The following is a 14,684-nucleotide window of genomic DNA, read 5'->3' as shown; positions in this document are numbered from 1 at the left end:
TGCTTTAACTCATATAATTAAGAAATCAAGGTGGTACACCCCTTCCCATTTTTCTCATTTATTTTCTATTTTGGTTTGTTGTACTTTGTTTTATACTTTATGTAAAAGTAATACAGAATAAACAAAAGCATTTAATCATGTAAGTTGTCCTGATATTCATGAGTTTGGTAATTATGTAACAGTGTTTGACTTAATGGCATAGACTCTTTGGATTATTACACAACTTGCATCCTTACAGTGAAGGCTAAAAGTAATTTGGCACTGAACAAACACATAACTTTTAGCAAATGGGTTAAAACATCAGCATAGTTCTAATTTAGACTACATTGTTCTGGTCTGGTTTCAAGAAGAGATGACCAAACACAAAAGGGCACAATCCATGATCAAAGAACCAGTGGTGGAAAAAGTACTGAGATCTTTTGCTTGAGTAGAAGTAGCAATATATCAATGTGAGAATACTACAAGTAATTGTGTAACTTGTAATACAAGTAGTTGTGTAACGTGAAGTGCATTAGTATTGTCACCTAAATGTACTTAAAAGTATCAGTATTAAAAGTAAAAGTATTTACTATGCAGAATGGACCCTTTCAGACAGTAAAATAATATCATTGGGTAATTATTACTGATGCATTACTGTGTAAGCATTTTAATGTTGTAGCTGGTTGATGCAAAGTTAATTTTAAGTCCTTTATTTACTGTTGGACAGTAAAGTTTTACCCCCACTCTGTTCTTCTGTATCTACCAGTTGCTTAAACTCTTCCCACCAATCACAAAGCCCAAAGAAACTATTACGTAATGCGTATTTGCCAAACAGCGCCGCCCATTTCCTTTGGGAAAAAAAGTGGTCAGCTATTTTTTTTAGCTGACATCTTTGTATTTTTAGCTGTTAGCCATTGCTGCTAAGTAACATTTCAAGGCATTTCTTGTATCAAAGTATATACACGAATTGCACGAAGTCCACGCTGTGAACAAGAGCAGTTACGCGGCCTTTGAAAAGGTAAATTTTAGCTGGCTGAGCGGTAATTTTTGTGCTCGTCTGGCTGTCTGCTCCGCTGTGGCAGTAATGGCGGCTGTTGCTTCGTCAACTCCTCGGCGTTTTACGAAAAGGGAAGGTGTAGTTAGCTTAATGGCTCCCCGTATCGCTGACGTCTATTGACGCGGTAACTTGCGTGCCAGTGACAGAGTTACACATATTTGCTCATTGAGACAAAAGCTCATCCATCCTGTGAACCAGAGTAACCAAACTTGCCTCGCTTGTTGCTCTGAAATTGTTGTTTTTAACGGTTTAAACTGGTTAACATCCGTTTAACTGAACGTTAGCTACCGTTAACTAGCAACGGTAGTGTTGGTGAGGTCGAATATTCTAGCATTTATGACTCAAGGGATAACTTTATATATCAGCTGCAAACATTTGCATGGGATGAAGTCGCACACTTTGTTAAATTTTGCATTTAGTTAAATCATGAGGGGGAAAAGTTAACAGTATTGACTGTCGGGCCTAGCTATGTTCCGTAACTCCATGTTAACGTTAGTTGCATTGGCTAACACGATTGAACCAAAGAGGAAGTTGATCTTTAGCTAACTGTCAGTTAGCGTGAACTCACCTGTTTAACTTTAGAAGAAACTGTTGGTTAAAGTAAGAAACTGTGATGTGATTTGACTTTTATATCGTTCTGATCTGCTCCACTCTGGTCGGGAGGAGGTGTTAATTAACGCTATATTAACAAATAACGCACAGGCCACAGCGGAGTACAGCATATTACAGGCAGGCAACCCCGCCACATGCAGTTGTTGTTTTACATTAGAGCCATTGTAAAACCGTAATATTGATTTATTTGTTCCCAGTTACTATGGAAGAAGTACAGCAGGGCAGCAATGGCACTGAGTCACAGACTACCATCATTCCCACTACCATCACAACCTCTCAGTTCTCACAGATAGCCCAACAGGTAACTAATAGATCCCTTTCAAAATATCATTAAAAGTATCCCATAAATACTGTTAACACCACTAGTGCACTTTGTTTATGAATGCCATGCTGAAAGCATACTTTTTGTCTCATTAACGCAGCTACATTTTCAGATTTATATATTTAGCAATATTTAGTTTGTTTTAACTCTTGCTGTCACACAGCTTAATATTTAAGTAGAATCTAAGGAGACAGTCATGTTGATCATTAACTAAGAGGCTTCCGCATAGCTCTTATTGTGTCACCCGTCATCAGCAAACTTGGAGAAATACTATTGGAATTGAAACCATATCTTTAAAAATTACTTTGCACAAAAGACATTTATTGCACAATAAATTGCACTATGACATTTGAAGTAGTTATAGTACTTATTCTCACTATCCAGTATAAATGTCTTTAACAGAAGACTTGTCAATTTTACTTTAACTATCACTGAATCTGGAGTTTAGTGAGACAAGTCTGCTTGATGGAGTCTCCCTCATCTGTAGCTGTCTTTGGTTGATCCTTGTTGATGTGCCAGAAGCTGTTCCAATAACTATCTTGAGAGTGGAAACCAGTCTGTTTCTGTAGGACCATAAGTTCCTATCTGAGTTCATCTGATAAGACTGCAGTTGTCAACTTTTATGGACTCCAAGCATACGCTGCTTAAAAACTGTAAATAAGGATACGCATACGTTTATCATATTGTGACCCATTATGTGGCACTTAGATTGAATTATATGGTTAGTGGGTTTCTTGAAGTAGATTTTCAATGATCAGTTCACCCACTGATCCCTTGTGATATCTAGTCTTACAGATAGCTTTGGTTTTATGAGTTATCCATCTTGAGGATTTCAGCCAACAGCCCACTGCAATGGTGGAGAATTAAATTGTGCCCACTTTATAAGAAAAATTATATTTTAAAACACAACATGAACTTAACTGAACTTTAAAACACAATGTCTTTATTACTCAAGATCATCCACAGCCGTCACCGACATTTTTTTCAGTAGAATGTAGATCCTGTGGAAACCGTTTACAGTGAGGTCTGTAGATCCAGAGTAACCAGGGGATCATCTCTGGAGAGACACATTGCTTGACATTGAGTTAAAAAAAAAAAGAAAAAAAGTTTAAATTCTCTGACAAACACAACTAGCTTTCATTGTATTAGAGTGGTGGCAGAAGCGTCAGTGGTGGAAATCTCAATACTAGGCACATAAAACCAAAATATTTTGAGCAATTCCGGTGAAATCATTTCCCTTTTAAGCAATTAATTTTTTTACTTGAATGAAGTCTCAATGTGCTTCTGAACTCACTTTTTTCTGCGCACAAACTGAATGCATTGCCATGATAAATAAACTGTATTTTGTGGATTTTAAAATTGTGTTTTTGTTTTTGTAGATGTCACTAGGTGGTTCTTCTGTGGCTGTTGTACAGCTGCCAGGCGGTCAGTTTCAGGTTCAAGGAGTGATCCAGTCTGCACAGTCAGTCATTCAGTCCCCTCAGGTGCAGACTGCACAGGTGAGACCACTGGGTTTTCTTGGCCCTGTAATCATTTATTTTACATGAAAGTCTTTGTTTACTTAGTTTCTTTTCAATGTCACTTGTCACTGTAATTTTATACAATTACTCTTATGCACTTTGTTAATCCACCTCCCTCTTTCAAGGCCCAGGATTCAGATAGTGATGATTCACAGGACTCATCAGACAGTGGAGTTACAGCCCAAAAGACCAGAGAAATACTGGCAAGACGGCCGTCATACAGGTAAAAAAAAAACTACAAGCACAGACAAAACACAAAAACTATTTTGTGAGATGAATACTAAATCAAATGACCCTTCTCCGCCTCTCAGAAAAATCCTAAATGAACTTTCATCTGAGGAACTGGCACACATGGAGGGAAAGGATAACAGCCCGGCATCCACAGGCGTGACTGGTGTTACAGTACCCCCCACCCAAATCTACCAGACTAGCAGCGGCCAATACAGTATGGACTTCTCCCTTCTATAATACTTGCATAAGAAAAGTGTCTGCTCCCAAGTGGTGTCCATGAGCCTTTGAAATTGAGAATTTATTTTCAAATGTTATGTAATTGTAGGCCACAGCTGTATATCAGAAACCAAACTTCTTGTAAGCTACTGTAACCTATTAAAAACGAGTGCTCTGCAGTACTCAGGATGTTAACCTAGCCAGCTGAAATGCGATTTTTACTTGTGCTTTGTCCGATTCTGATGCTGTCTGTGTGATTATTCTAGTTACCATAGCCGCTAATGGCACAATCCAGCTGGCGACTCCAGGGTCCGAAGGCATTCAGGGACTACAAGCTGTCACCATGGCCAACTCTGGTGGAGCCCAGCAAGGCACCACCATCCTTCAGTATGCCCAGACACCTGACGGCCAGCAGATACTGGTGCCTAGCAACCAGGTTGTTGTACAAGGTGAGCAAAACATGGCATATTGGTGGCTAATTTGAGTGTTGGAAAGATGCCAAAATGTGTTAAGTGTTCAGGCAGACAATAGCTCTGAGTCAAAACATACAGGCTCCATATTTATTTCAGTTAGGGCTCAGACAAGGAAAGGAAGAAGCAGGGTGGTTGAGCCTAACTGGAGCTGTTATGACCCCTGTTGTCATCTTTTGACTGTCGTGTTTCCCTCAGGTGCAGGAGGAGAGATGCAAACATACCAGATCCGCACAGCTCCCACATCCAGCTCCCTGCCTCAGACTGTAGTTATGACCTCTCCTGTGGGACTATCTCAGGGCAAGACTGACGATCCAACAGTGAAGAGGGAAATCAGGCTTGCAAAAAACAGGTAAGTGTTCGCTTTATTTCTGGGTTTTGGACAGCAAAATCAAAGACAGAAAAATGTAGAATCGTACAGACACTCTGGATTAAGAAAACAGTATTTGTCTACAATGAAACTATAAAAGGCAAATACATAAAATAAACATAAGTTGTCAGATAGATACAGTAAAAGAGTCTTGACTGTAATTGATGCTCCTCTCATTACTGTAGTAGTGAATGACGCATGTTCTGCTCTCCACTTGATAAATAACAAATCATTTTATCTTTCAAATCTAGAACGCTGCTCTGCCTCGGGCGTTGCTTTTGATGTTTGGTTGACAGTTCATTAATTGGCCAGCCTCTCTGTTGTGTTGAACAATGCACAGGAGAGACAAACTGGGCATGGTAAAAGAATATGTTTTTGTGATGATGCAGTTCTTCTATTACTGGAAGCTCAGAAACGGGCACATTTCCCAATTAACTGTGAGTTAATAGGGTCTTAGTTAAGTAAAGTACATTTACTTAGAAGAGTTTGGTGGAGAAAATGCATTCTACAGGTATATGTAATTTTATGTTGCAATAGTAACAATACTGTACAATGTGATCATTTTATAATCTTTCAGTTGGACTAACTGCACTTTTTTTGTTTCTCTTTCAGAGAGGCAGCCCGTGAATGTCGACGGAAGAAAAAGGAATACGTTAAATGCCTGGAAAACCGCGTAGCTGTTCTGGAAAACCAAAACAAGACCCTGATTGAAGAACTCAAAACATTAAAGGACCTTTATTGTGTTAAAACAGGATAACCTTATTTGAATAGAGGTTGAGGATTGAGACTAAATGTGGGAGCGGCACGGCTCAGCCATTTGGACATGAATAGGGTTTCTGGGAACACTTCATTTCAGGCTGAGATCCTCCAGTTTTTTTACTGTTTGATATAAAAGTGACTTGTGATGGCAGTAAGATATACTCGACAAAAAAGAAATTGGCCATTTTTCCACCTGCTGTTTTTTTAAAAATTTGCTAATGCTATAACATTTATAGTTGTGTACATTTTTAATACTTGGAGGTTTGAAATTGTGATCTTTAACTTTGAGTCTCAGTTTCCAAATGTATCCCATTTCCTTTTTTCTTGTGTTATTAAAAATGTTGCTGTTGGAGTTATTTTTAAAAAAAATCTTCTAACAGTATCTGCAGAATTCTGACTCTGATTACTACACAGACATAATTCCTCTTTATATTGTGAACCAGCAATTCCCCTCATTTCCCTATAAGGAGATGTTACATTTGTCATTCCTTATTTTTGTGCAATGGAACATAAAGGGTAACAGAAATGATGACATTGAGTGTGGTTTGTTAGGTTGTTTTTGGCAGTTACTTAGACAATCAGGGAAAAAAAAAAAAAAAGCACAGTGTCCAGGTAATATTTATTATGTACATCTTGGGAGGGGTGGGGAAGAAGAACAAACGGTGTGAAATGTTGCTGATTCTGTAAGTAAATAAATATATTTTCACTCAATTAATGCAGTGTGGCTCGAGTTATTTTTGTTCTGTGTAAATGAAAACGTAAGCAGATCCAAAACACGTACAAGGGTGTTTTTATTTTCTCATATACTGGTGAATTGTGTAATTGTGTACAGATTGAAATGGATGTTAGTGGTGGCCCAATTAAATAATGTTGGTGCATGAGGTCTATAGTGACAAACTAAAAAGATCAGATATGAGTTAGCAGCCAGTGAAAATAGATTTTAAAAAGCCCACAAAAGGCTAAATAAAGTCTGCCTGTTCCCCCACTGCAGTCATTTAATGGAATATCCCATGATATGTGGTCTTATCATCAGAGTAACCTCTGAAGCCTCAATGTGTTTTACGTGAAGTTCAGAGAAACCAGCAGCCTCTAGATCTTTCCATGTTGCTCTGGTAACCATGCATCCATCCCCGAGATAGTACCACAGAGGCTCAAGCACATGCTGGAAGAAATATGTCCAGGAGGAGGGATCTGAGACAACATGTTCCAAAAAGAAGAAGGCTCCACCCTGTAAGAGAGAACCAAACAAAAACAGATGCATGTTTCATCAAATCAGGTTCTGTAACTTTGCTACTACAGTGGCTGCACCTACTAATCACGTCTTAAATGTAAATGTAATGGTAACATCTTGAGAAGAAAAGCATCTTATCTATTAATCAAATGCAGTATGTGCTATTCCAGCATGTGTACAGTTCATGTAACATCATCCTCTGAAGGTGCAAAGATGAATATAAAGCCATCCCACACAAATGATGCTAAATTTGGGCCAGTCAACAAAAACAAACATTGTACAGCCTCCTAATGCAGGCCTGTTTGTAATGTAGATAAATGCCAGAATGGAGCCTCTTTCTACAGTTTCATTAAATCCCTTTCCTGGTTTTCAAAATAATGTATGTAACTGACAATCTGTGCTTTTCTTGATGTCACCGTGGAGGACTGCCCGATAAATGTTTTTTTGGTTTCAAGTCATCAGTAAGAACAACCAGTAGAGTCAATGTTTTCCTAAGTCTGACAGTAACACTCTCATTACCCTTTCATATTCTTAGCCAAAGTGGTTTAATGTGCGACAACTAAGACAGAGAGCAAATGTGTTAATATACAGATATAATGCTAATTATTCAATTTTAGTTGACATGTTCTACATGCTACATCATGTGCAAGGCTGGATTAGCAAGCAGTTTGATGTTGGTAATTTGATAATGTGAATAAATATTTCTTTTTTTAAAAAGCCTCAGATTCACTGCATGTCAACTGTTTTTTGGAATCTGGGCTTTGCACCACTATAGTGTCATATCAACAAAGGCGGTCCTACATTATTACCTAATCTTGTACCCTTGTCTTGTAGAAGGGCCCTGTGCCAAAAACCTTGCTTTAACACCTTTACCCCTTTAGTTTCTACTGTGCTCACATGATGCATATTCCTGAATAAACTTGTGCTTGATCAAATTGACATACAGAAAATCTGGGGCCAGGTGGTATCATTCCCACATAGGAGCACTGGTTGGTTGCTGGGTCTTGCAACCAACCAGTGCTACTGCAACCAGGGCCCCCGAACAGGTTAATCCAGGTATGCTCATGTGCCTGAAGTCACCTATAAAATATTTCCTACAGCACGTGAAGGCAGCATGTAGAGACTCACTATTTTGAGAATGCGCCGCACCTCCTGCAGCACGCGCCGCACATCGCTGACAGAACAGAGAACCAAGGTGCAGACAACAACGTCCACAGACTCGTCATTCACTCCCTTCATGTCCTCTCCGGAGACGACTATAAACTCTTCATAAGTCAGATGCGTGTTTGCGTCCATGCTCATCCGCAGGTACTTCTGGAAGTGCGGGTTGGGGTCAGTGCAGACCACCGTGCAGCCGTAGGGGTAAAACTTGAAGTTTGCCCCGCTGCCGCAGCCGATCTCCAGCAGGCGGAGGGTGCCGTCGGTGTTTGCAAATTTACCCACGTTTCGGAAAAGCTCCCTCTTCGTTTTGTGCATTTTATCGTTGTATGAGAATGTTATGTTGTAGGCAAGCAAGGGAAACAAACGCTTGTACATACCGAACAGGCCTGCGAGCTCCATTAGATTTAAGGGCAATGTCAACACAAAGCAAAGCAGTCTGCATAATTTCATGAGACAAGGCTTCATTTTCTTCTGAGCTAATCTCACACAAAATCGTGCTGGGGGTATCTTAACACAGGCGACTTTAGGAGATCAAAAGATTACTATCTTAATGCCTGAGCGACAGTGTCCGTGTTGAACTTTCGCCACACGATGGCGCAAACACACTGTAGTCCGCATGAGGGAGGAATGTGAAACCAGGTCCAGGTTCCCCCAAATTTTGGACTTTCCTGTCTATTTAATCTCAGTGATCGTTTAATAGGCAAAAAACAAACAAACCATGCAGCAGGATTAAACTCTTTAATCACTGACACAATGAGCTTAATCACAGCAAAAATATGTAGGCTATTTTTAGTGACGCAACTGTCATGTCATAAAAGGCACAAGTAAATCCAGCAGTAGCAAACAGATAAACACTGATAGACAACATTTCCCTATGGCAGTATCATATTGATTTATATTTATCAGCAAGCGACTTGGAGATGGAGAATGAATAACAGAAGATCAAACAAACATATTTTTCACTTAAACTGCATGCAAAATTGTGTGCTGTCTAAATAAGGTTTTATTCAATGTGGGTTTTTTTTTTACAAAATAATGACAGCTTTCAGAAGTTTTCAATACAAAAATAAAATTAGTATCAAAATGACTGCCGTTATCTCTATCACTGGTGATCAATCATATCACATAGGAAAGGACAGGCGTTTAGTACTTTGCATATTCACACACTGGTTACGAGGCAAGCTCACTACAAAGCTAAATCAGACTAGAATCTATTTCACAGCATAACCAATGACATGTGGTTTGATCAAGAAGACGAGCGGTGCTTCAACGTGTCTCAGTTTGAGCTCAGAGAATCCAGCTGCCTCCAGATGTTTCCATGTCTCCCGGGTGATCTCGCATCCATCGCCAAAGTAGTACCATGCAGGCTGGAGAACATGCTGGAAGAAGTATGCCCAGGTGGAGGGGTCTGCCACAACATGCTCAATGAAAAAGAAGGCTCCACCCTGCAAAGCAAAGATTTCTTATGTGTGTACCATGCAAATTAAATAATGTAACATTTCACTGGATGCATGTTTGTTATTTTTCGCTTATTTTTTATGTGTACTTTAAGGGCTACTGTTAGAAACTGACGACCCTTAAGTCAAATACAAAAACTTAGAACATAAGTTGAATGTAAGTCTGGAGGTCACAAGATATGCAATGTTGGCACACAGGAAGCAACAGCGTATGATTAATAAATTAGTCCAGAAGAAATCCAGTGGCCAAACTCTAAAACTCTAAATAATTGGTACTTTGGCTGGTGCACGTGTGGGGGATCATTTCTCTGCTTTGCATCAGCATGTTAAAGGAAATAAATTCCAGTTATGTTCCTTTTAAAGTTGTATAACAGTGTACTTATTTTATATTTGTCGATTAGAGACACCACATTAACATACACAAACACACAAGGTTTGTCTATCCAGTATCATTCAATATTCTCATTAAATTCAAATGCTTTTGTTTGTTTAGTGAGTTATTTATTAATCTCCACTGGTGTTGATGATTAATCCAGAAGTTGCACTGCAGCACAGCTATTATTAGTACAGCAGCTTCAGTAACACAAGCTATGGCGGCATATTTATTGGGAATAAATTGACTTTGAACTTGTGGTTATTTCAGGAGCCACAGATGACTTACTGGCCTCAGTATGCGGTGGGCCTCCCGCAGAGTTTGCGCCGTGTCGCTGACGGAGCAGAGCACCAGGGTGCAGACAACAACGTCTACCGACTCGTCCTCCACTGACCCCATGTCCTCCCCCGATGCCAACACAAACCTCTCGTATGTGAGGTGGTCATTCTCGCCCATGGCTTTCTCCAGGTATTTCTGAAAATGAGGGTTCGGGTCGGTGCAGATCACCTTGCTACCAGGCGGATAAAACTCAAAGTTTGTGCCGGTGCCGCAGCCGATCTCCAAGATAGTGAGCTGCCGCTGGCCAGGCTTGTTGAACTCTGGGAGACTGCGAAACAGCTCCTTCTTCTTGTCGTACATTTTCTTGTTGTACGTTACAGAAACCCGGTATAAACAAAACGGGAAGACGCGTTTGTATATCTGATACAGGCCGACCGCTTCGATCAGATGAAGGGGCAAACATAACACATTGACAACTAATGTACAAAATCGCATTAGCAGAGTCATTTTTGCGGAACGTGACCTGCGTGGCGTCAAGCAGTCTCAACAACAAACTGTCATGTTCTGCTTTTTCTTATTTCAGTTTTAATGCCCAACCAGCTCACAGGCGCATTACCGCCACCTTCTGGACTGGAGTGTGGAGCGCTAGATTGGCACAAAAAAAACCTATAAAATCAACTAAATTCTCTCAGTTATCCCTGAAGATTGCGTACTTTCCCTGATGTCTTTCCTAGCAGATCCCCCAGTGTAATGTTGTGTTTTCCATCATCTCCTACTGATATTACTATGTTTGACAGTTTCTGGTTTATTACAGCATGCGCACAGTCAGACTGGTAATGACCATCTCCTCCGTTTTCCACCAATGCCTACATGTTTTTGAATGCTGTAACAATGTCTTCCTGTGTCACAGGTTTTGCACATATAATTCTTTATGATAGTTTTAACCTCTGCTTTACTTAACGGTACTTGTATGTCTATTAACTGTCATTTTAATGATTGTTTACCCAATATGTATAACCTTCTCATTTCCTTCCACCCCTACATGAGCAGGGGCCCAGAGGAAGGAGATATCCAATCCCATATAATGTAGCCTGAGTAGCATCTGAAAGATTTCACACACAATATCCTGCCTCCTGCATGACGACTTTCCAGACTTAATGCTTGAAAGCGCTGACAAACTATCAGAACAGTGGGTTGGTTATTTTCTTCCACCCATTGTAAGGATAACAATATTCAGAGTAATTCAGCTGTGTACACTGATAGATGGTGTGATACTCTCTTTTTCACTGCTACCTCACAATGAGGGATGAAGAATGCAGCACCTGTGTGCCTAGTTTCTGGAACCATCTCTAAATATGAATATATTGTGTGGGTGTTGGTCAATATAGTTGTTCACTATTATCCACTTTGGTATCAGTTTAGGTAACTCTTTTAATTTTTGCTGCAGACTTGCATCTATGGGTGGCATAATGAATCTCCAAGGAGGTATAGCTGATGATGGAGCATCTACACCTACTTACATTTTGCACCTTAGCATTCCTTATCCACCCAAAACTGTAAAACCTGGACTTATTATGCTCCCAGCACTCCTGTAAAATGTTCACTTTGTCAGTATGTTGACACCAGGTAAGCTTTTCATCAAGCAGAACTCCAAGAAATCTGACCACCTTAACCTGTTTGTGTACTTGTCCATACAATTTCATGGGTACTGATTGTTTAGTGAAACATATGACTTGTAATTTTTCAATTGCCAGTTTAAATCCCCACTTGTTTGTCCAGTCTTCCACTTGTCTATTGCCGCTTACATTTTGATATATATATTTTCAACCCTGATCCAGAGCACCCTATCATCAGCATAAAGTGATTTTCCGATATTTTGCTCAACCTGTTCAAAATTGCTGTTAATCATTATGTTAAAAACAGTTGACTGCACTCACTGCCCTGTGGGATTCCATTTTCTACTGACTACTACTATTACCACTACTACAAGGCCTACTGCTAATAATAATATTCTGAACCCACTTTTACTTCTACTGTTCTCCCAAACAGGAAATCTAACACCCACACTCAGTTTATTAAGTGTGATTAGGAATCCCTCTTTCCATAGCATGTCATATGCTTTTACAACATCAAAAAACATGCAATCCCCATTTCTTTATTGGTTTGAGCTTTCCTGACTTCTAATTCCAGATATAAGACAGAATCCATCATCCCTCTCCCTTTATGAAATCCACTTTGATCAACGGAATTATTATTATTATGCCTGTATCCCATATCTTGTTAAACAATTTTAATACTGCTTCAACTGCAATGTCTTTCATATGAGAAACTGCCAAGTTTGCTAAGTGGCTACCAGCGATGAGCTAAAATGGAATGTCCGGTTAACATTTTCAAAATAAAAGTCACACAAGTATACTAGTTAAAAGGAACATGCCTCTTTTGCCCACGACGATACTACAGTAGACAATCTAACGCTAAATCCAATGCCAGCTGCCATTACCAATTCAGTGCGTGTTATACTAGTACTATTACCTGTTTACACCGTGAAATGATCACTAATGTCACTATTGAAATACTTTCTCATGCTAGCTAAGTTAACTGACTGAATTAAAACTGTAAACAGCTGTTGTTTTGGAAAGTGGACGAAACCCCAAACTTTTAATGGTCACCTTTCAAGCCTGACATTACAGGTGGTGAGTACTGGACACACACATGGTTTTGTATTTTAGGATAATTGCTATAGGTTTAACTAATTAGCTAAGTGTTAGTTCCCTGTGTGTTTTAGTTGCCTAGCTAAACTTAACATACAGTCTGTAGCATTAGCTTGAGTAACACTGAGTTAGCTAGCTTTCAACACTTTATTGTGTTGGCTCTCTAGTCCAGTGCATTGAATTTTAAATTAAATAGTGAGAGTGGGGTTCAATTCCTGACTTTCAACGTTGAAGCTGCATTAATTAATTTATTTGTTTGTCATTTGGGGGCAGAAGAACTCCTCAACAAGCTGGCAAACCCACGACCCTGACATATATAAATTAGCTGTAGTTTAAATGTATTAAGGCTGCCAGGTTAGCAAACAATTGGCGCAAGCAGAAAGGAATAGACATTTAGCATTCTTTTGGGATCATGTTTTGGACCACCTATCTAATATCCAATCTCTTTTTAGCTCTGTTTTGTGAAAAATACTGATAGCCTAAGTCCTTAAAGAATATCCAGGATCTTTAGCTTACTAGCTATTCGACCCTTTTCACCAGCTAATGTTAACTTTAGTCACTAACTTACTTTGAATTCCACATGGTATGTGCCAGTAAGTAAAACAGCTGCTTGCTGTTGCTGCTGTTGGACTTGGGGTAAAGGTTTGGGTTGTTGAACCAAAACACTGAGCTAAAACAGACTAAAAGGGCCAAAGTTGAAGAATATGTGATAATTATTGATGTGTTCCTCATTGAAAGCAAACCAGTACGGATTACCCATAGTAATTTATTCCATCTAATACAGCATTGAGGGCATTCAATGGACTTGTAGCCCTTTTTTCATACATAGTCCATGCAAGTGAACCAAAACATACAGCCAAAGTTTTTTAAGGCCCAAATAAGGGAATGTTCTTAACCGGTCAAGTCAGTCACCTGAGTCCAGAGAGAATACTAAAAAAGACCACAATTACTATAATGTTTATCTGATATGAATATTGACACCTTTTAAATTGAAGCTTAAACCTCATAGTCATTTGACAAAGCAATGCCAACTCAAGGTCTACTTACTTGATTGTTCTGGACTTATTGACCGTATCGTACAGCCTTCATCTGCAGATGTGAAGTTTGCTCAGATGATGCACTGAAATGCTGAACTGAAAAGCAGCCATTTGATTTCCTGCAGACCTTAAGCTGCAGTTCTTCAAAATTCCACCAGGTAGAGACATTGTTGGGTCACATTCAAAACACTTCCTTTTTAACATCCTCCAACACTGTGTTTTGAAGGGTGAAGGCTTTAGACAAAGGGTCACTATATATTGAAAGTGATTTCTTTCAGTGACTCAATGTCAACAGTGAGTGCATGTGTTTGTACAAACCTCTCTTCTGCTACAGACATTAAGGAACATTTATGGTACAACAAAAACACTTACTTGAATGACCCATATACAAGTCTTTATTGTCTGTCTAAGACCACAAGGTGTAGAGTGAACTTCATTAATTAAAGCAAAGTTTGAAATCTAAGTCATCAAATCAAGTCAAGTTTAACATTATTTGTTAATTGAGAACCACGGTTAAACCATTAAAACGTCTTTAAACTTTAAATGTACAACGGAGCGCCACAGGAAATCATTCCTGCCTGTGGCCATCAAACTGTTTAACTCCTCTCTCTGAGTGTCAGACACTCAGGAAGTGACTGGAAATCTGTATCTACTTCACCTGTTCATACACTACCTCACTATTTATTCTTAAATGTTTAAGTGCAATAGATATATAGTCATACACTTCAGTGCAAAACATACATACATATACATTGTTATTGTATATATTTATTTATTTTACCTCATTGTTCACTTAAATACTGTAAATGTGTATATTTTTTATTTTCTATTTCTTATTTTTACATTTGTACATACTTTTAGTTCTAAATTATGCTACTTTACTCTTGAATGGGAGCACC

General features: G+C 39.1%; 3 protein-coding genes across 3 annotated transcripts; 1 reads left to right on the top strand and 2 right to left on the bottom strand.

Annotated features, from left to right (window-relative positions):
• The first annotated feature begins 871 nt into the window (after window positions 1–871).
• atf1 (activating transcription factor 1) lies at window positions 872–6,247 on the top strand. The gene is made up of 8 exons (XM_070901967.1): window positions 872–997; window positions 1,846–1,949; window positions 3,350–3,469; window positions 3,616–3,713; window positions 3,802–3,935; window positions 4,204–4,386; window positions 4,606–4,759; window positions 5,390–6,247. Exons 2-8 carry the CDS (start codon window positions 1,851–1,853, stop codon window positions 5,532–5,534), a joined length of 933 nt encoding a protein of 310 aa, XP_070758068.1. The 5' UTR covers window positions 872–997; window positions 1,846–1,850; the 3' UTR covers window positions 5,535–6,247.
• A 280-nt stretch (window positions 6,248–6,527) lies between these two features.
• Window positions 6,528–8,429, bottom strand: LOC139283038 (thiol S-methyltransferase TMT1A-like). Its single transcript, XM_070902977.1, has 2 exons — window positions 7,896–8,429; window positions 6,528–6,764 (listed from the first exon to the last, which is right to left on the bottom strand). Exons 1-2 carry the CDS (start codon window positions 8,391–8,393, stop codon window positions 6,528–6,530), a joined length of 735 nt encoding a protein of 244 aa, XP_070759078.1. The 5' UTR covers window positions 8,394–8,429.
• A 223-nt stretch (window positions 8,430–8,652) lies between these two features.
• Window positions 8,653–10,569, bottom strand: LOC139282731 (thiol S-methyltransferase TMT1A-like). Its single transcript, XM_070902578.1, has 2 exons — window positions 10,047–10,569; window positions 8,653–9,373 (listed from the first exon to the last, which is right to left on the bottom strand). Exons 1-2 carry the CDS (start codon window positions 10,542–10,544, stop codon window positions 9,140–9,142), a joined length of 732 nt encoding a protein of 243 aa, XP_070758679.1. The 5' UTR covers window positions 10,545–10,569; the 3' UTR covers window positions 8,653–9,139.
• Window positions 10,570–14,684: the final 4,115 nt, after the last annotated feature.

This window comes from Enoplosus armatus, chromosome 3 (genome assembly GCF_043641665.1).
Source record: "Enoplosus armatus isolate fEnoArm2 chromosome 3, fEnoArm2.hap1, whole genome shotgun sequence".
NCBI classification, from domain to species: domain Eukaryota; kingdom Metazoa; phylum Chordata; class Actinopteri; order Centrarchiformes; family Enoplosidae; genus Enoplosus; species Enoplosus armatus.
Note: the sequence above shows the minus strand (reverse complement) of the source record. Positions and strands in the feature narration are given on the sequence as shown.

Bases quoted from the DNA above. Each gene is read 5' to 3' on its own strand.
- atf1 (XM_070901967.1), top strand. From the start codon at position 1,851: ATGGAAGAAGTACAGCAGGGCAGCAATGGCACTGAGTCACAGACTACC. The intron at 3,714-3,801 runs GTAAAAAAAAAA...TCCGCCTCTCAG, and splicing joins GCAAGACGGCCGTCATACAG to AAAAATCCTAAATGAACTTT. The intron at 4,760-5,389 runs GTAAGTGTTCGC...TTTCTCTTTCAG, and splicing joins ATCAGGCTTGCAAAAAACAG to AGAGGCAGCCCGTGAATGTC.
- LOC139283038 (XM_070902977.1), bottom strand. From the start codon at position 8,393: ATGAAGCCTTGTCTCATGAAATTATGCAGACTGCTTTGCTTTGTGTTG. The intron at 6,765-7,895 runs GTGAGTCTCTAC...TCTCTCTTACAG, and splicing joins TGCGGCGCATTCTCAAAATA to GGTGGAGCCTTCTTCTTTTT.
- LOC139282731 (XM_070902578.1), bottom strand. From the start codon at position 10,544: ATGACTCTGCTAATGCGATTTTGTACATTAGTTGTCAATGTGTTATGT. The intron at 9,374-10,046 runs GTAAGTCATCTG...TTTGCTTTGCAG, and splicing joins CCCACCGCATACTGAGGCCA to GGTGGAGCCTTCTTTTTCAT.